Below are 21,541 nucleotides of genomic sequence, written 5' to 3'. Positions count from 1 at the left end.
TGTCTATGACAGGTCCTCTCAAAAGTTCACATATTCGACAGAGGAATCTTATTCAGTGAAACCGTATTTCAGAGCAGAGCCTGCCTGTAGCCTGGTGTGCTGTCTCTTCCAAAGCTCATCTCTGAATGCAAAAAAAAAAAAGCATGTAATCTCAAACACACACATGGATCTGGAGCTCTGCAGCCTGATAGACCCCTGCTTCTAACTCCTGCTGATCAAAACTTGGGAATTTGTAAATAATTAGACACACAGCTAAGGCTGAACGTGTTCTTACCCAGACTCAGGGGCATTTTTCCTCTCCAAAGATGCCTAGAAGTGTTATTGTTTTCCTCCAGTAATGTTTGAAGCAGGGTACAAGGCCCAGAAAATCCTCTGGAAGAGGACTACATTGTTCTACCCATTAGACTGAAAAGGCCTTGGACATTTGTGATTCCTAGTCTATAGAAACAGTTATTGCAGACAAAATACATCAAAGACGTCTGCAAGAACAAATTCACTGGATGCTATTAATAAAAGTTAATAGTGACAAAAGACATTAGCTCATCAAATAATACTATGCTGGTAAGAACACTTTTTTGCTCTCAATAAAGGTAAAAATAGTATTTTAATTTATGTATTTAAACTTTTTTTTTAAAGGCTTGCTTCCAACCACAATTGATAACAGAATGAAAATATTTGTAAGTTTACATAGTCTTGGCATTTTGTATTGTCTCTGCATATCTGAAGACCCTCAGGCACATCAGGAGAAATGATGCACATGCTGGGGAAAAAAAGCTCTAGATTTTGCCTATCGACCTAAGGAAAGAAAACTGTCTTCTCCAAGTGACATGAATCAGGCAACACTTCCATCCAGTCCAGCAAGTCAGAATAACTATGGGTTGGCGTTTTTTCTGTTTGTTTTAAGATAAATAATCATCCTTTGACCAACAGTAAATTTTCAGCTGGACAAGATGCTTTTGGTATCCATTCCTCCCTGCTTTCCTTAGCTGACATTTTAAAGTTTTTTGAATTTGTGAAGTAAATTCCCTGAGGGCTATCCTGCACTTTAAGAGACAGACTTTATTAATTGAAAACAACAAATCACAGAAAATAATCGTAATGTAGGAAAGGCCTAGGCAGAGCTGTACTCTGAAAACCTCTTTGTAATTGTAGCCTCTTTAGACAGGCATAATCAATTAGAAGTGGTCTGATTTTAACCAGTTGCAGGCTCATTACATTGCATTCCCATTTCTGTTGATGAAAATCAGTTTCAGCCTGTGGCCTGGAACTCATATACAGCACTTCCTGGGGCCTCTTAGATAAACACATCAAGAAACAGTTTTATTTGGATTTGTCCTTCACCCTTTATTCATTGAAACAACTTTACAAATCAAGATTAGGACAGAGAAAAACTGGCTCACAACCAGAGATCCACATATGAGTAAGATATTTAATCTCAGAAAAGTATAAAGCTTCAGTTCATAATCATTCCTCAAAAACATTTAAATGGGAGCCTCAAAACATTCATTCTTAACTGGTGAGTTTAGTCTTTCTCTTACTATGTCATGGGACACTGAGTTTCTATTTAATATAAACATATTACTCTTTCCTTTCAGAAGGGATTCTGCCTGTGATACATGAAATTGTCCCCAATGTATCTTCAAGTTTTCAAAGCAATATTTCCAGTTTGGGTTTTGGCTCTCTGTAGATACTGTCTGCAATATGTAATTTTAAACCTATGCAGGAATGAAACTTTTAAGTAAGACAATACTAATGAACTATCTCTGAGCAGAGTGAACCTGTGAAAATAATTGCTTTCCTTACACAGGAATTGTACCTTACAGCACCCACGTTCGGTACAGTCCACATGAGCTTTGAAAAATAAATGAATTCACTACAGTCAGTAATCCAGCCACAGCATGGTGCAGTCCCTCAGGCTCAAAGGGCTATTCACAAGTCAGGGGCATTAAAAAAGAGAGGGGAGTTTCCTGGTGTGGAGAGGTCTATAAAAGCCTTTGTAAATGTGCAGCAATGGTTTAAAAACCAAAAGAGACAAAAAACCCCAAAGATAACTGAAATAGGAAAGAGACTGATAAAGGAAATGCAATGCCCACTAAGTAAGCAAATGAGGAGCCCTTGCCAGGAATACTGGCTGTTCCTTCATAAAAGAAAATACAAAAATAGAGCTGAAGGGTGAGTGACAAGAATAATCAGAAGAGGAGGAAAAAAACTTTGTAAGTGAATATAGAAAGACCAGGATGATTCATACTACAAAGGAGATGAACAGAAGTAGGAAATCATGATTTAAAAGAGTGTAAGAGTTAATATTCCAAAGAAGATCTGTCTTTTCAAAAGGAGTATTCAAACTAAAAGAGTGATGAGCCTAAATATGGTTGAAGGAGGCTTTGGGTGTTGCTTTTGTGCATTTTGTAGCTCTGATACCCAGCTAAACTTTTTAATGTACTGCAAAGGAATATCACCGAGGCCAATGGCATATGAGGATTTAAGAAACTTCATCTTGTAAAAATAACAACAATAAGTAAATATATATTGTAACATAAGAATTATTGATAGCAGATATAGCTTACCTGCAAAAAAAAACATTAAAGAGCCAGGAAAAAAATCTATGCCTAGAGACATGTTATATTGAAACTGCTTTATATAAGGTGGTGCCTTCCCCCCTATAATGCGTGTGGCCCTTAACTAGTCATAAACTGTGGTCAGTACCTGACAGAAAAGACCTACAGTGTACCATTATCTGGAAATTTCCTTTACTGAATAGCTTATCTTGAGACCTGAGATCCATGAGAGAGGAATGCCTCTTCAGAGGGCAGAAAGATCAGACTCATCTCCAGCAGACCCTGATAACCCTAACTGTCTTCCTCTAGTATAGTGGAAGTCACCTGTCACATACTCTCAATATGTCTATGCTTCTGTTCTAAGGGCTGGATTCTGCATCACCTTGCCTGAAGAAGCTAATTTCAGGTGAACATATGATGATCACCAACTTGCTTTCCTAACAACTGTCACTGTTTGAACCGTACATTCCCAAGAAATCACACCAACAGGGATTACAAAATTAGAATGGAATTACTTCTACCAAAGGTCCAGGAAAAAAAAAGAAAGCAAAATTAATTGGTTTGAAAATTAAGAACAGTGCCCACAACATGACTATCTGATATAAAGAACAGTTCCAATGACTTAAATGCAGTGTTGAAATCAGTCATTAAGAATTTTAATGAAATGAAAGAACTATTCTTTAATTGGATTCCTGGACTGACAAAGTAATTTATTATCCACATGTTCATAAGAAATGAACAAAACAGGCCCACAAGAAAGCTAGTTACAGCTGACTGAAAGTTGCCTATACATTGTCACACTTAAAAGTGCATCCCTTCCTCCATACCTTTGTTTTTCTTATTGTTTACAGCTTGTTTTGAATTACTGCACAAAACACTCTGCACCATTAAGACCACTGAGAGTTCTGACTTGTCCTTTGAAACCTTCACAGTGACAAACAAAACAACAAAGAAACTGAAAAAAGTACTCAGAGTTGATTCTTACAAAACTTTCAAACATGAGAAAACACCCTCTAAAACACTTTCAGGTGTCTCATCATGATGGAACATCTCTGTGGCTTTCTGGAATGGTTAAAGTAGCAATATTCCAGGGTTTGGATTTTGTTTGTATTTACAACCCTGGACCAGAAAATGACTTTGGAACACTGTGGAGGATCTTTTTTGTTGTTAGCTGTTCTAGGATCAGGAATACTGTAAGACTATTGCTTCAAGTTTTGACATGGAGCTGTACCTCATTCTTATCAACACAACCTAGGACTAGCTCTTCAGAAGGCAGAATAAAGGGTCCTCTTATACAAAGCAGCTAAAGGAGTCCAGCATTCAGTAGGTATCTTGAGTACAAGTAATATACTGTTGTTTCTTCAAATGCACCAGAGCTCAGAAATAGATACAGATAGTCCACTGATTTATAGAACAGAACATTTGACTTACTTTGCTTCTGAAACTTCCCCAGGTGAGTACTCAGCATCACAAGGACATCAAGATAGGCAGCTCTGGTCACCAAACAAGGATTTTGCCTAAAGAAAATAAAAATCAAATTGCTGAAGATTAAATCCATATAACATCCATGCTCAGAAACATCAGGGAAACATACCACCTTTGTGTGTCTATTTTATTTAATTAATGAAGATCAACTACTGGTCAAATCAGACTGTACATAGAAAATAATTAGGCCAACTTATCTAAGGTTTACTTCCTGGTCCATTCTGAACAAGAGTTTCCCTTGCAGAATCCCAACACCCTTCCTCCATCCATTCCACCAAAGCACAGTTTATGCATTTCATTATTACTGGATGAGTCACCTTGCCCTAGCAACTAGTCAGTCTTTGTTTTGTTGATAGATATTGTGTGTAACTAAATGCATTAACGGAAAGAAGTCTTTAGATCTTGCTATTACAGTTCATAAGAGAAATTTCCCTGGAAAGGTATAACGGAAAGAAGTCTTTAGATCTTGCTGTTACAGATCATAAGAGAAATTTCCCTGGAAAGGTGCCTGCTACACCTTTCAATGACCATAGGTCTCTCACTGTTCTGATGAGGGACCAGAGGCATGCTTGTTTTTAAAATTAGGTATTTCTTTTCCCCAACAAGAATATTTGGAATTTTGTGTATATCATGCAAATTGGTATAAGCAACTTTCTCCTCTACATCTTCAATTCACAAGTGACAGATGCCTATTTTCTCTCCAATTAGAAAAGTAAAATTAGGCAAACAACTTCATTTTCTTTTATATTGCTACCACTGTATGTTTCAGCCAAGCAAAATTTTCTTCATATGTGAACAAACAGGAAATCCAGTTCAAAACATAGAAATTATTCTGATGAGCCCAAGGGGACCTGCACTAAACCAAAAACTTTTAGAATCAAGCAGCACAAGCTTAAAGTATGACTAATTCTGTTCAGTATTTCATTTTTATTTTATCTGGCACTTTCTTTGTGTGCTTATCTTGATGTTTGAAACTCTTTCAAAAAATTGCTAATTAAAAATGTTCCAACAAACATTCTTCATTCTAACATCTCTAAAAGTTAAGAAAAAAATGCTTTTTCAAATAAGGCATGTAATAATGAAACAAAAATTAACGGTTTGAGGTTCTTACACAGTTGGGCAACTGTATTTGTCTATGGAGTGCTAGACTATGAAACTGTTAAAAAAGACAACTGTAACCAGAACACTGCTCTCACTTTCAGTAATTAACTCTATAATAAGCCTGAAATCCTTATGCTTTCTTTTATGGCCTGCAATATTGTGCATCCATATAACACACAGCAGACTACATGCTACCAAGATCTCTCTTTTAAAGACTCCTTTTTCTCCTTTTGTATAAAAAGAGATTTATTGGACACTTTTGTACTAGTGAAGACATTTTTCTTACTAGGTTCATACCTTCCAAAACTTCTCCATGCTTGTATTGGACACTTTTGTACTAGTGAAGACACTTTTACTTCTCCATGCTTGCCTTTGACAACTTGCCTTAAAGCAGGAGTTAAAAGCCTGTCTTCTGAGAAGATGCAGATCAAGAAGAACCAAAGCTACAAGAAGCCAAAGCAGTTTTAATAAGGCCTATTTTTTAAGAGTTGTTACTAGGAAGACTTAATTTCTATCCACCCTTACTAAGCAAATGTCTCTTCTGCATCTTGGGCATCCATTGTGGCCTAAGTTGTTCTTCACAAATTTGTTTGAAGACACCACCAAGAAATACTCCCAGCGTTGGGAGCTCAACCCATGAGAAAACAGAGTGACCAATCAGCCAAAGGCTTAGAAGGAAAATACCAAAAACAAGAGGTCTCTATCAAGTACTCATAAAATGAATGAAAGCACCCATGACAGATTTCAGTTGAGGAACATAATACGCTTACTGCACTCCAGCTCCCTTGCAAAATGGAAGGCTCACTTATTACTCTGTCTCTTCAGCAGAAAGAAAATTTCCAATGTACCAACAGTGCCTTGGGAAAAACATGGCTGATGCAACCTTTACTGAAGGAGAGGCAACAGCAACACTGACATGTTTTTTTTTATTCAGGTCCAGCTTTTAAGCCCTTACCACTTCATTCCGAGTATGCGCATATGCATGTTTTCATTCTGAAATGAGACTTTTCTAGCATAAAACATGCCAAATGTTTGTTCTTGGCTGGTTCCATTGCTCTGGTGATGCTAGTGAATTCTCATCCGTAAAAGCCAGACACACACAACAGCAAATTCAGTTTTCCAAAACCAAGAAATTTCAGTGTTGTTCAGACTGTAGCAGAAAGCTCAGTTTTGAAGACAACCAAACTCTGATTTACATAACAGACCTGACAGCCAAAAATCACATGCTGAACATTTCAAATGATGCACTGCGCAGTATTTAAGATGACCTGTTCATGCAGAACTTCAACAACGAGAGTGGGAAGAGTACAAGATGTTCCTTTTTCAACACAGATACCCAAATAAAGTGGTGTTCTCATAAACAAGCTTCGAGGAAATCTGTCTCTGAACAAGAAAGTCACAGCAGTAGCAAAGGTGGGAGCTCCAGACATCTGGAACAGCATTCCTTTTTTTTGTCCAAAACCCAAGAATTATTTCATTTCCATTCCAACTTGGATATTAATGGAAACAAATACATCATATGCTCACTCCAAATGATAACTGTATGTGACTCTGAACAGGGCAGAGCTAGAGATAGTTAGGACTCTCATATCTAAGGGTATGTCCACACAGAAATATAAAATGGGTATCAAAACAATATTCATGCTTCTACACATGTGTACTAATAGCAGGCTAGTGATGTCAGAGCAGAGATCCATACCTGATCAAAAGAATGCTTTGTCTATGTTAACCAGTAGGACAGTATAACAGCACATCTGGAAATAAAAGGGATGGCACAAAAGACCCAATGGCCAGATGAATTCGACCATAATTTTCAATTCAACTTGTTGCTTTTTGTTTCTGTTTGGATACAGAGTTTATAATCAGCCTGCTCCAGGATTCTCACTGCACTTAGAAGCTTACCCCACAGTTTCCAGCACTCCTTCATGATGCTCTAACTTGGAGCTTGTCTGTTCAGGTGGAAATAAAAATCAGGTCACAGGCAACCAATGAGTTAAATTTCAGTAACAGCAAATACTGCAGAATATTTCAACACACTGACTGAAGAGAGGTCAAAGGCTGTCTGCCCTGAGTAACATGTAAAAGGTAACCAATGTACACGTGACCTACCAGGAATAGGGGAAGATGACTCCTGCAACAGGCAGGGACAGAAAGGATTACTGCTCAGAAAGAACAAGGCCCAGATGAAACAACATTTCTAATTTAATGAAGGAGAATGAAATGATGACAGGAGGAACTGCTGTGTCCCTACTAGATCACCCTATGAGGATAGGCTAAGACAACTGGCATTGTTCAGCCTGGAAAAGAGAAGGCAGTGGGGTGACCTAATTGAAGCCTTCCAGTACCTGAAGGAAGTCTACAAGAAAGATGGAGAGAGACTATTTACAAGAGCATGTAGTGACAGGACAAGGGGAAGTGGATTCAAACGGAAAGAGAGTAGGTTTAGATTAGATATTAAGAAGAAATTCTTTACTGTGAGGGTTGTGACACACTGGAACAGGTCGCCCAGGGAAGCTGTGGATGCCCCAACCCTGGCAGTGTTCAAGGCCAGGTTGCATGGGACTCTGAGCAACCTGGTCTAGTGAAAGGTGTCCCTGCCCATGGCAGGAAGATTGGAACTAGATGATCTTTAAGGTCCCTTCCAACCCAAACCATTCTATGATTCTATGATCATGAAATTCCACAGAATACACCAGGTGATTGAAAGAACAGAAGTCAAAAAATTAGAAGTAAAAAGAACAGAAGGTTTTAAAGGGTTTACACGTATTTATTATAACTGCCCAAATCTCCAGCCTAACAGTATCTTCAGTATGAGGGAAAGAAGTGTCTCTTTTTTCTTATTGCTTTAGGCAGGCATGGCTGAACAGTAGAAAATCTGAAAACATAGGTGCCAGTTAGCATACTCTTAATTTTGACACTTTGTAGCAGATTGCTGGATCAGATCCTAAAATCAAAAGCCTCTCAAACCTAGCCAATTTCTTATCATTAATGCTGAACAAGTAATTGGGGATAGGATAGTCAGACTTCTTTGTAACTGCATTTTCAATTCTGGCATGTGAATATAAAATTAGACACGAATTCAAGTCACCTGCAGGAGGAAACCTTTTGTTAGCCATTAGGAGTCCAGGGATTTTATTCAAAGTTAAAGGTTAATGGAACTAAACAGTCCTATAAAATTCACAGGCTCCTGTTCAAATGCCTTTGAAGAGGCCTAGGTTAAGAACTTACAGAATATTAAATGACTAGAGTAACAATAAGCTATTTGTTTTCAACAAGGAAGTGTCTGGTAGGTGAATCAGGAAGCAAACCCTTCAGGAGATATTCTCTCTCTGGAGATGTAAATCAGATCGGGCAAGTTCACAAGCTCCACATGCAATATCAGGGTTTGCTCCAGCTGCCTTTGGCTGCCCACAGTAGCTCTAGGACCACTCTCATTTCTGTTCTGCCTTTACCTCCTTTAAGTACGACTGAACGCAGCTTAGGTCTGTGTAACACGAAATCTATCCTAGACTCGCACAGTTTGGAGCTCTATAAATATTATTTTTTAAATGTTTGATTCACTTTTTATAGTCAAATCATGCTGAATTTAAGGTAGTCGTTGGTTTGCTTATTTTGGATGGCAGATCTGATGCAACCCAAACCAGCATTTATTGAAGAAATCAGCAATATGTGGCCACAGACCTCCTGTGCACTTGGCTCACACACATTGTTTCAACTCTATCAGGAACACATGGCTTAACTTCTAAAATTAAGATTCTCCTGTATTACTGTTTATTTTAAAGAAGATCAACAGTAATGAATTGCAGAGCAAATTACCTTCTCTTCCAAGGGCAACAGCAAGGAGCAAAGAACATGGAAAACTCAAACACTGGGAAAAAGATTTAAACAAATAGACAATCTCTTGCTCCTCTAACCACTAGGTTTTCAGAGGCCCTTAAACATCATTTCTACTCATTACAGGGCACCATTTATAACCATCCAGATTTCTATATATAAATGAGGATGCCAACACACCTTTATGCAGTACCAAAGAATTTTGACACAAAACTTTTGCATATTCTCATTATCTTCTCAAATGCCCAATTTTCAATGACACTAAAAAGCTGACAGCTATTTTCTCCTGGATAATTCCCCTTCTTCCACTTCATTTTGAGATGAGTAACAACAACAGTAACATTAATTTATTGCATTTGTTACATAAAAAAGACAGATACAAGTTAGTGATTATGAAATCAAAGCTGTTCGTGTTAATGTGTATTACATTAGCTTTTGGTTATCCTAGAAATTCAATGCTTTCCAACGAGGTAGTTTATTTTGCTCATATTTTTCCTCATTAGGAAACAGATGTTGGAAAACTATTAACAGAACAAGCACTATAAATACACACCAACTTACAATATTTACTAAACATTTAACCACATAAAAATCAAAGCATATTTCCTCAAACTCTCAATGAGCACTTAAGAAATTTCAAAAGCAACCTGACAATCAATGTCTATTAAATAAAAATCCGTAATATCTCTCCTGCGAATTAGTTTAGCATCTTAGTGTAGTTAGCTACATTAGGGATATCTAAACCAAACCTTTTGTAAAAGGTTTCAGAAATGCTTTGTGTTTTGCAGTCTCCAAGCTTTTAGAATAGTCTGAAAGATTTCAAATCTTTCGGCCAGTGCTGCTTTATGAATCTTATTAACTACTAATCTTATTTCTCAAAACTGGAATATAACTTTATTAAATAGCTAACAGAATTTCCAAAACAGAATCTGATGTACATATGTAACATGTGTATCATGGTTTTGGTCACAGTAAACCAATACATAAGCACACTGGGTGTCAGACAACTTTTTTTTTCAATGCAGTGTTTACATGACTCTTAGCTACTTCTTACCTACTCAGATTGGTTATCCTCAACCCCAATCTTTAAAAACCGATGACAAGATTTGAATCATGAATCAAGATAATGTATAACTCCAGTCAAAATTATACAACTAACAAAATCACCTACGAATCCTTGTATTTTGCCCAAAAATGTCATTACACACCCTTCAGCAACAGGGTAAAGAAACCAGAGCTGGCAAGATGTCAAGGACAACCATTTCAAAGGCCAATTCATAACTTTCTTGTAAACAAGGAGAGAATCGTCTTTATGACTTGCATGACTGTTTTTGTATCAATTTCCAAAGTGATAAATGAATTAAATGAACTGCCTACTCTCTCTCTGGTCTTTAATGAAAAAGTCATTCTTACTGTAATGCTGTATATCTCTGGAGCCTTTGTAAAAGATGAAAAGGACTAAAATTCCTCCTAACATTTTAGAAAAAATCCCATATTAAAAGAAACCTGTAATCACTAAACATCACCCTATTCTTCTGTTTAAATAACATATCATTGTCAAAAAAAAACATTTTAGCTGGCAGAAAATAAAGCAGCTTGCTGGTGATGAATTTAAACCCAAAATTCTCCTACTTTCTAGTCACCAATATTATATACATCTTTTGATTCCAGCAGATAAATCGAATTGGTTTCCTAAACATTGTATTTGAGTCAATACACAGGATGCTATTGCACAGATTCTTGTATTTCTGAAGTTTAAAAACATTTCTAATACGTAAACATTTTACAGACAATTGAGGCTGAAATTTCTCCTTTAGCTCCAAACAAACACAGGAAAGAATCTGTATTATTCCAATATGTCCTAATGTCAGTCGATGCTTGCGGAGGGGATCTATGCAACTTCCTCTTCTGAGTTTCCCAGTCTGCCTTGTCTTCCATAATCTCAGGCTGGCACACTGGCAACTAAATTTTAGATATATCTTTCCCTCTCCATCAACTACCAGTTCCTTGCTGAAGAGTGGCAAATCCCTGTAAAATATTCCCAATTTTGGTGGCCAGATTCTTCTAAGATGTGAGCTGCAATAAATAACCTAAAATATCTTCTAAACACATCAAACAGTGCATCATCTGTGATATCTGAGGCTCAATACAGTCAACTTCACTTAGTCTTTAGAAAGCTATCCACAGGAAGTTTTGTCCTTGGGAGGTTGGTGATGAACCAAGTCAAGTGACCTTGTGCTGACCACATTTTACCTGCAGAAAGATCTGGTAAATGATCATTTGTAATTTATGGGGGTGACAAAGCTTATGGAAATCACTCCTACACATAGAACAAGCAGCTGATTACAAGTTAAATCTCCATTGTTTTGGTTATTAGCTTTCAAATTCTGCAGTCTTCTAAAGACTGAGGTTTTGAGGCGTATATGTGTTTAGAAGGCAGCCTTTATATTTTAATCCATTTCCTCTCAGAGCCCACATCTGCAGCACCAAATGAACATGCATGGCCTTCCTCTTGTCTTCTTGAGGAGACATTAATAATGGATTTAATTATTAAACTTTGTCCATAGCATTGTTAACCATGTAATACAAAACCAGCACATCAATGAACATCCTGGCCAACAGACCTACATTTAATGGAAAGCATTTTAAAAAATAATAAGGAAGCTTGCACTACCAAGTAATCCTTGCTGAGTTCCTGGAAGCGCAGGAACACCCGCATAGAAACAGAAATACAAACATCTAGTAACGGTGCATCTGCTTGCCTACTTGGTGCTGTTGAGATCTTCTAGGACATGTGCACAGTCCCCCTCACTTGCTCACTCTCTAGCTGCTCATCCAGCATTATAACAGGCATTTTCTCCAAAGGGAGTTGCTAGTCTGGTGATTTAAGTTTTTCTAGCACCACCAAAGCCAGACTGCTGTGTTGCTGTTAGTTTCCCTGGCAAAGGCAGAGAATTTATTGCTTCAAAAAGAAGCTACACAATTTTTTTTTCATTGTGATACCAACAAGAACATCCTGAGTTTCAGCTATTAAAAAAAATAATAATTTGTGCTCTGGCTGTTCTTGGTGAAGGATACTGAAAAGCTGTGTTTTGTTCATGTTGTTTTTAGCATACCTGATTGATAAAATAATCCTGTCTGTTCTCTTTTTTGTTCTCTTAATGAGAACCTCATGTGATTGCTCAGCAACATCCTAAAAAACTTAAGAGGTCAAACTAATCCCACGTGCAAATTTAATGCATTTTACACAATTAGTATCAGGGGGTTTACTTATGAAGAACAAGCTACAAAAGCTCTTATTGAAAAGCATTTCCAGATATGAATAAATATTTATGTCAAAAGTCTGTGATTGTACATGGTTTTTGCCTACCCTGAATATTGCACTGGTAGAGGGAAAACACCTTGAACAACCTTATTCAAGTCTTAATATTCCCAGAATGTTCATCTTTAAGGACTATATCTATAAACCAGAGTCAAACACTATTTTATCTTATGCAAAGTACATCTTAAACTTCAGCCTGAAGTTCAAACATCTCTACAGATACCCAAAGTGGGTGTTCCAAAACAAGCAATCACCAACTGCCTAAATAAACAGTCTGTAGCTGTGTTAAGGATACTGTTATCAAAACTGGTGAAAGAGTGGACTTGGAGCAGCACAGAAACCTGAATCAGCCTGCTAAAAGCATGTAAGATTTAAATTAATGCCTCCAACAATACATTTATGAACAATGACCTGTTAATACTCTGCTCTCAGAAGCAAAGACAAATGAGGCAAAATTAGGCTCACGGGTCAGAACGTGCAGATTAATACATTACCCCTGAGCACCTGATGTGCAGTAACTGCTCATACTGGTATGGTTTGCTCTCAGCTGGAACAGGAAAACAAAAATTTCCGTTCATGTTTTGTGTGTGCAAGAGTACACATACGAATTATTGCTCCAGCCCAACTAACAGAAAGTTAACTTTTCAATTTGAAACCTGGTAAATAGACTTACACAGAGCAAGGCTCAGACATTAAAACTATCTTCAACTTCTGAACGTGGCTGTATAACACATACAAGCCACTAACAAAGGTAATTCACTGCACTTCTCTTTGTGTAGGTTTTAAAGACAGAAATGGAAAAGTTCGAAAACAGGAAGATGCCAAAGGCAGACATGGTCTTGGATGGACAAGAAGGTTTGTCCTGATGCAGTGAAAGAGGGAAGGATATTATCTGAAGAGAAGCACTCCTGTGCCAAGGAGGATGATCTTATGTTCTCCTTAATTGTCGTCTTCTTGCTGTTTTCAAAGTCTAAAAAACCCCTTCCGGCTCCCAAATAACAACCCCCTTCAAAAGTCACACAGAGGCTGTCTGCAAAGCTGCAGAGAGCCATAGGCATCTTGCACCCATATCTATGTATGCCTGCATGTGCCACTGTTTTGTCTTTAATAACCTGCTCACTAGAAATTACTCTCTCTCTCCTAAGAGGCAATGAAAAGAAAGGCGTATTTAGGTTACACTCTGAGCCATGAAGTCCTGAAACCACAACAAGGCCACATTTCTGCTTTCCACACACTTGGCCTAAATGCACCTCGCCTGAAGTTCCTTCTAGGAAGAACCTAAGACTGGCCATCTGCCTGTTATCACTGACATAGGCCTTGCAGAAGCAGAGGGGAAAAGCGATATTAAAGGCTCGATGGAGTGCCATGACCATCAACTTGGCACGTTACCCTACTCTGTAGGGTTCTCAAGTCCTGCTGATTTCCCTCATTCAAGACACTGAAGTTATAGCTGGATCATCCTAGAGTCAGCCTGGAGAAAACTGAGCAGCATGTATCTCAGGAGACAGCAAATCTGGTTTTGAGGCTGCGCCTGAAATAACTTTTGCATGTACTTGTGTGAGCTTGAGTCTTGTGCTCCTACACCAGGACCTATTTGTATTTTTAACAGCCCCATCCCTAGAGCAGAGAGCTAAGCAGCAGCACTGCAGAGCATAGGTTATTTGTGTTATAAACCTAAGTGCACACACTGCAGGCAGTCCATTCCAGACAAACTAGTGAGTCTTTGCAAAATGCAAAGCCAGGTGGATTTATACAAGGCTGTTCCACACAAGTTGGTTTCAAGAAAGCAGCCTTCTTAGAAGTAAACTTTCCCAGTGCAGACAAGCTCTCAGCTAAGAAATGGCACATGGCTAGAGGTTAGCAGAGTATGTTATTTGACTTCTGGCAGAACCTCAAAGTCTTTTCCCCCTCCTGTGGTCTCCAGTAAGAAGGAATGCGGAAAAAAAAAATCAAACTCAAAGCACTGGAAGGAAGGCAGCATCCTACAGCAAAGCTGCGCAATGACAGCATTTCACAAATTTTCCAATACCAATACTTTGCCATGCCAAAGGCTACAAATGAAACAAGACAGATATTTCTGGGACTTCTGTACAACAAATTACCAGTGCCAAAGGCTGCTCTTTTAGCTTTCTGTACTTATGAAGCAGTAGGCATCTAGAGTTAGTCTTGTAACTCCCTGGAATGCAGCTGAGCTAAAAACCTAATTTTTTTTTAAATTCATATGACAGAGCTTTGAACTCTTTCAAAGGCTTAGCTTGATAAATTGATTATTTTTTTAAGCTTTCACCAAAACTAATTTCCATCACTTCATTCCATCACCTCAGTTCTCCAACAAATCAGATTTTATGTATTTATTTTTTTTTACGTTTCTGTTCTTCTCAAACACTCTGCACCTCCTATACATGCAAAAAATGCATTAAACCAACACTGATGTGAGAGTGGAGGAAAGCAATAACATCACTAAACCACTATAGACTAGCAAAAACGTATATTCCAAGACAAAATAAAAGACACCAAATGATGTATAAACCTGCAAGTAAAGTGAAAAGATTCAAACATCACCTTGAGAAGTGGATGGAAGGCAGGTCTCATTCACCAAAGCAGCAAAAATGGAAATACTATTTTTGAATACTCAAAAAACCTAGTGTTTTGAAGATGTCTTATGAACATGAGAAACTACATTCACAACAGACAGAAAACTCCAGCTGAAAAACTGAATGTTTTATGAAATACAGTTTGGGGAATGTGATCCATTATTTTATTCTTTAAAGGAAAATCAGGTCGTGGAGCCGAGAAGAAAGAAGAGGGAATATGCAATAGCTTCTTGAGCTATTCTACCCCAACACATTCTGATGAAACAAAATTACATTCCGGCTCTGAACAGCCAAAAAAACCCCAAAACCCAAACAAAACCCCCACCCAGTTCAGGAAACTGCTGAAGAACAATAATCTTTCCTCCAGATACACAGACATGACAACTGAGTCTCATTTTTAAGAGCTAGATATGCAATCCAAAATTTTGTAATTCAAGTTTCTCAGAGAAGTTTGTTCCATAGTACAAAGGAAGTACGTAGCTGAAAGAACACCAGCAAGAGCTTTGCAACACTAGCACAGAAAGGTGATTGAAAACTCATGTTTGGATATAATTCCCCATTTCCCCAGATTTACAAACCACTTTCCTGTTATTTTGACTTTTTTTGTAACCCATTTAAGATTAACCGTGAGTGCCTCTAATACCTCTTTTCAAACAGTCACTGCACTAGAGTATCAATGACACACTAAATTATCTCCTTATAAAAACCAGATGGAGATTCATTTATTTTTCTCTGTGGTACTCAATCTCTTTGCCTGACCAGAAAGAGTTTAAGATTAACAGTGCACGGACCGAGGGTCCAACCAGCCATCACCTTCTCTGACAGTGACCAGCAGCAGATGCCTACCAAGAAGTCTAAGAACAGGGCAAGAATGAAGTGCTAGTTTCCTGATATGCTCTCCCAACATCCAGCAACTGACACACATGGACTTACTGAGCTTCACAACTCAGTTACCAAGCAACCTTCTAAAACTCCTCTAAAACAAGAAACAGAGAAAGCAACAACAAAACCCTCAAACTGCACCATTCATCACAGAACAGTTGTTCTCCTCCACCCAGTCAACTATAAACAGTAAAGCTCCACGCTGAATGTGGGAGATTAAAACTAGCAGAAAATACCATCTAATTCACTAGCTTTGTTTGCTTTGGTTGCTTGTTGGGGTTTTTGTTTTGTTTGGTTTTGAAATTACACCACACTGACTACATTTATCTCAAGCAGAAAGTGAAGAGATAAGCAAATTTATTGAGTTAAAAACTTATGTGGAAGCAAGTTTGGCTACCAAACCATGGATATTTTGCCTTTTTTAGCTTAAGAAAGAGAGAAAGAAAGACAAAGGGAGAAAGTGAGGAAGAGAGAGAAAAAGAGAAAGAGAGAAAGAAAGAGAGAAAGAGAAAGAAAGAAAAAGAGATAAACAGAAAGAAGAGAAAGAAAGAAAAAGAGATAAACATTAAGATAGAGATGGACAGAGAAAGAAAAAAAGAGAGAGAAAGTAAGAGAAAGCAAAAGAGAGAGAGAAAGAAAAAGAGAGAGAAAGAGAGAAAGAGAAAGAGAGAGAGAAGAGAGAGAAAGAAAAAGAGAGAGAAAGAGAGAAAGAGAAAGAGAGAGAGGGGAGAGAGAGGGGAGAGCGAGGGGAGAAAAGAAGAAGAAAGAAACACACCTTAGCTAAAAGTGTGCCTAACGACAAATGGCTCTACAGGCTTAGCAAGACTGATGAAGTACTAATGTAACTGATGCATCAAATAAGCCAGTTGTGAAAAAGTACTTTCAAAATACAGAATTTATTTAGAATCTGTAATGAACAGAGTCGATCCCTTACATATATGCTGCAAGAGAAAAATGTTAGAATTATTTAGCATGAGTATCTTTCCACTGAACTTCGTCTCCAGTATTTGGCCTTTTTTTCTTTACAATAGTAGTAATGGATTTAATTTAGTTCTGTAAATTACCAAAGACTTAAAAATGCTTATACTGAGTCAAATCAAAAATCCACCATGATGTCTCCACTTGGGGCAGAGAGTAGATGCACAGGAAAGGGAGGCATAAAAACAGTGACACTTGCCAAAACCTTTGTCTAAGCCTTCAAGGCTGCTGAATAATTTCTTGAGCCAACAGCAATGTCTATACTCAGCAACCTCACTGGACTTTTCTTCCATGACTCTGTCAAATCACTGGTTAAAAAGTCAGACAGGTTTAAAACCAAGAGTATCTTCTATCATGGAGTTCCATAGTTAAACAAAAATTACATGAAGAACTGCATTATTTTGTTTCTTTTACATCTGCCACCTTGGAAGGGATGACAATTTCCTGTTCCCTTTCCATGTGACTCACAGAATAGGGGTTTTTTCATGTCATTCCTCAGTTGTCCCTCCTCTAGAATAAAAAATATCTCAGCTTAGTTGTTCATTCCCCATGTTGAAACTGTTCAATACTTGTTGTCAGTCTTTATGCTGCTTCTCATTTCTACTCTGTCTCCTTTGGGATTTACACAATATTCAAATATACAACAGAAATTAATACACAAACACAGGTGTGTTTTCTGTTTCATTCTGCATTCTTATTATGATATTTTCCCCCTCCCCTCTTCGGCTTTACAAAGAACCTGGGTGATTTTTTTGGAACAAAAAGTCTGCTTCGTCAACTACTCTTTCACAATTAAAGTCCAGACTGCTTTGTTCACATGCATCATTTCATAATTATTTACACCAAGTTTTATTTGCTATATCATCACTCTCACTCTTTCAGGAGATGTTTCTGTAATTCTCAAAGATCAACTCTGTCTTGATTACCCCAATGCAGTTAACACTGACAGAAGACTTCCTGAACCCACTAGACACCAATCTTCTCAAAACTGCTTATGATTTTGGTTTTGATGGTAACAAAGGGACACAGATTTTATGACAGATGCACACTAGACTGCACTGGTGACCTCACTCCACGGTGCAAAATGTGGATTACACCAGTTATTTATCTATGCAAGGACTTGTGCTCTTTGCCCACAGCTGATTCCCTTAAAGTTTTAGGGGGAGACCAATTAGATTAGAAAAAAAAAAAAAAAAAAAAAAAAGAAAGAAAGAAAGAAAGAAAAGAAAGTTGTATGTAGGTCATCTGAAGATGAACTTCAGAAAAATGTTTCCAAAACTATCTTGGGTTGCTTGTGGGTAGCTAAATACTTCTGATAGTTTAAACAATTGCTATGACATTTTTCTACTAATTTTTTGTAAAGGTCAAAGTCAGAAAAACAGTAACATAAAAACCTTGTATATGTGGCATAGTTTTCTTAGCCAAGAAGCAACAATTATCCTCAAAATGGCTGCTTCTGCAGGCATTTTCATTCACAGGTTTGTTTTTTTCCTTAATGACTTGACTAGAATGTTTTTTCATCCTTCCTTTTTGGAAACAAAACCCCATCTTGATTAATAATCAGCAAGCCAGTGAGGCATCTAACTTTAACATATTTCTAGAGAAATAAATCTGTCCAAAAAATCAGCCAAGCCTTCCACATGTTAGTAAACTATGTGTATAAATCACAGATATCTTGTGTTTTATCTTACCTTTCAGCAAGCCACAGTTTGGTTCCCATACAGGTAATGATGTCACCCAGTTCCCGCTGAAAGTCTGAACTAATGAACTGGTTTGATTCTAAGTACGACTGCAGCAAGTGAAACACCTAAACAAGAAGAAAAAGAATGTAAAAAAATTTGAAACTAGAGTTTTTAGCCACTGCTTTTCCTCCAAATAACTTTAAGATGAAACAGGCACCTGCAAAATGAACAACTGTTACTCAAGGAAAAGCATTTGGCATTCATTTGACATAAAATCAGATAGAATCTTTTAATGCTTAAGTTGCCTATTCAGAATTCACTTTTCACAGTAACTGAACAACAAAATACAGTTAGTGCTGGAAGATCTTAACCTCCATGAGGCGACCATAAGGCAGCTGGATGAACACCACTGCTCTGGCCCTTGCCAACTCAAGCATCCCTCAACTTCCTTGTGGTGCCATCTGCTCACCAGTGCCAACATAATTTCCTGCAGAGATTGCTGGCAGCTTGGCACACTGGATGGAGGGGGGCTGGTTACATCATACAAGTACAACCAAGGAGACTCAGAAGGGTCTTAAAAAAATCACACATCGAGAAAAAAGCTTTTTAAAGGCAGTAGAATTAGCATCTATAACCACTCCGAAGTGCTGATAGCAAAGTATCTTTATTCCTGCTCCTGAGAACCTCCATTCTGAGCTCCATTGAAAAGCTGCAGGCTGTTGGGTTTCACAGAGAAGGGAGACACTCACACCTTTCCTTTCCAAGGACAGAGAAGACTGAGCTCCTACACTGAGGTTTGGCACTGACTGCACTTTCTCATCCAGAGCTTCACGTAAAAGCCTAGTAGACATGTCCTAGCTACCACGAAGGAAAGAAATCAAAATAGCAGAATACAAAGCATGACCTGTAGCTTTCTGGCCAGCCAGTTAACAAAACAAAAAAAAATCTGTTCTTAGAGACACTCCTTTACTACTTAAAATGGTTTTTCCAAGTGGCAATGAGTATATAGAAAAGCGTTAAGAAAAAACATTGTTCAAAAAATATATCATATGCGTAAAAAAAATTTAATAACAAAAGAAAGCTGTTACCAACTGCACAGTGGAGAGGGACTTTCCAAGCCCAGCCCCTGTAGCACCCATCCTCTCTCATGTGAGAGTGCGTGACACACTTCTGACACAAGTGAAAACGCCTGTATCATCCCTCTTAGTTTTTACTTTTCACATGCAAGTGAACAGGAAACACCTAGGTGAGTCAATTTCTAAACAGAAAAACAAGGAGATACACAGTGCAGTACCGAAGCCTAATGGGGAAGATCTTACTGAGGTTAAGGGATTTAGCACTCGCAGTGTGGAAGCTGAAATATGAGGAACAGGGTGCCTGCTAAGCCTCCTCCTTTCTTTAACTTGCCTTACAGCCTCAAAGTTTGAAAATCCCTTCGCTTACACAGGTAAGTTACATTGATAAACAGATTGAAAGTACATGCCCCATTATTTACTGAAACTGGCCATCTGCAGAATTTAGGAAGCTTTAGAGGTGTTATCAGATCATTTCTGAAAATACATACATGAGCATTTTACGTGGAAATGCTCTTAACATGTGAGACTATTAGCACTTCATAGTTGCAAAGTGACAATTTTATGACTAACAGATCAAGCTGGGGCCTTTGCTTCACTTTGGGAAAAGAAAACCCTTCGTATCCAGATTTTTACATCTCAGATCTTGGTTTCCCACATTCCAGCTGTCACTTGCTCCGGGGGTTATATTTTTTTGTTTGTTTGCTTGTTTTGGAAACACAAGCACTGCCACATAGCATTAACTTGACACAATTTCATCTGGGTTATTTTTTGTGAAATTATTCAAGCAGAAAAACAGCTGCAGTTGTTTCAAATAAGCACGGAAACAGAACAGAAGAGATGTCAAGAGACTATCTAATCCATACAAACACTGAGGCAAGGTCTAAACATTCTTCAATGAAACAAATGCCTGACTGTCCTAATCCTGAAAACAGCCAAGAAAGCAGATTCCAAAATCCTTGTATGTAACCTCCTCTAGTGTTTCACCCTCAAAATCCAAGCTCCTGAGGTAAGGTGTTCCTCTCTGCTCTCACCCTTGACCTTACGGTAAACAACTGCTCTCTGGACACTATTCAGTCAGTGCAGATTTTTTCCTAGTGAGGTACTTATTAAACACAGAGATCCCACTGGGGCCCTTTGACAGGAACAATGAAATAACACTCTCATCTCCCTTTGTTAGCAGGTGCTCTGCAGGCAAGACACATCCGGAAAAATAGCTTGTCTTTCTTTTTTAAAATCTGCTGAAGTCCTCTGAACTGAACATCATTTTGTTGACGGCATCTTTCTAAGATGGTCTTTTCCAAGATCTTTCTGAATTTTGATCATTTTCTACTAAGTGCTTGGCAAAAGTGCAAGCTTGCAAACATTTCTGAGTGTCACCAGAGATCTCTACCTTGGATTGTCTTCTTCAGTCTTCTCTTGCCTGTGCAACTGTCTGCTTATTAAAATGGTTTTCTTAAGTATCTACTCAAATTAACCATCTTCATGAAAACCAATGCACAAAGTTGCCACTACTAGTAGTTTCTCTGTATGTTTTGTGGCTTGTTCTTAATTTCGGTTAAGTAACGGACATGCTGGAAGAAAAAGAATGAAAAAGGAACATAGCATATATGCAAAAGCTCTTCTTACTGCTTTTCACATCCTCTGCTAATTGAAAAGCATTTGGTGCCTTAACCTTTCCAATTTTATTCTTCTCTGTTTGTGTTCATTTCCAGGAAGGAGAACGGATTTACCTCTAAGCAATAATATGAAATCTGTTTCACAATTATGAAGGGGCTATCATATTTTTTCCTAGAAGCTTAAATTAATTTAATCTCTTCTCTTCTTACTGCTTTTCACATCCTCTGCTAATTGAAAAGCATTTGGTGCCTTAACCTTTCCAATTTTATTCTTCTCTGTTTGTGTTCATTTCCAGGAAGGAGAACGGATTTACCTCTAAGCAATAATATGAAATCTGTTTCACAATTATGAAGGGGCTATCATATTTTTTCCTAGAAGCTTAAATTAATTTAATCTCTTCAGAAAACAACTC

General features: G+C 37.9%; 1 protein-coding gene across 1 annotated transcript in view; it reads right to left on the bottom strand.

Moving 5' to 3' along the window:
- Window positions 1–21,541, bottom strand: part of LOC103805305 (thyroid adenoma-associated protein homolog) — a gene marked incomplete at its 5' end in the record, with an annotated part of 126,108 nt that overhangs the window by 41,371 nt on the left and 63,196 nt on the right. Inside the window, 2 exons of the mRNA XM_009077947.1 lie at window positions 3,990–4,075; window positions 18,446–18,561. Of these exons, the coding sequence (XP_009076195.1) occupies window positions 3,990–4,075; window positions 18,446–18,561 (202 nt within the window). The remainder of the gene's footprint in view (window positions 1–3,989; window positions 4,076–18,445; window positions 18,562–21,541) is intronic.

Source organism: Acanthisitta chloris, unplaced genomic scaffold, assembly GCF_000695815.1.
Source record: "Acanthisitta chloris isolate BGI_N310 unplaced genomic scaffold, ASM69581v1 scaffold13037, whole genome shotgun sequence".
NCBI lineage: Eukaryota > Metazoa > Chordata > Aves > Passeriformes > Acanthisittidae > Acanthisitta > Acanthisitta chloris.
Note: the sequence above shows the minus strand (reverse complement) of the source record. Positions and strands in the feature narration are given on the sequence as shown.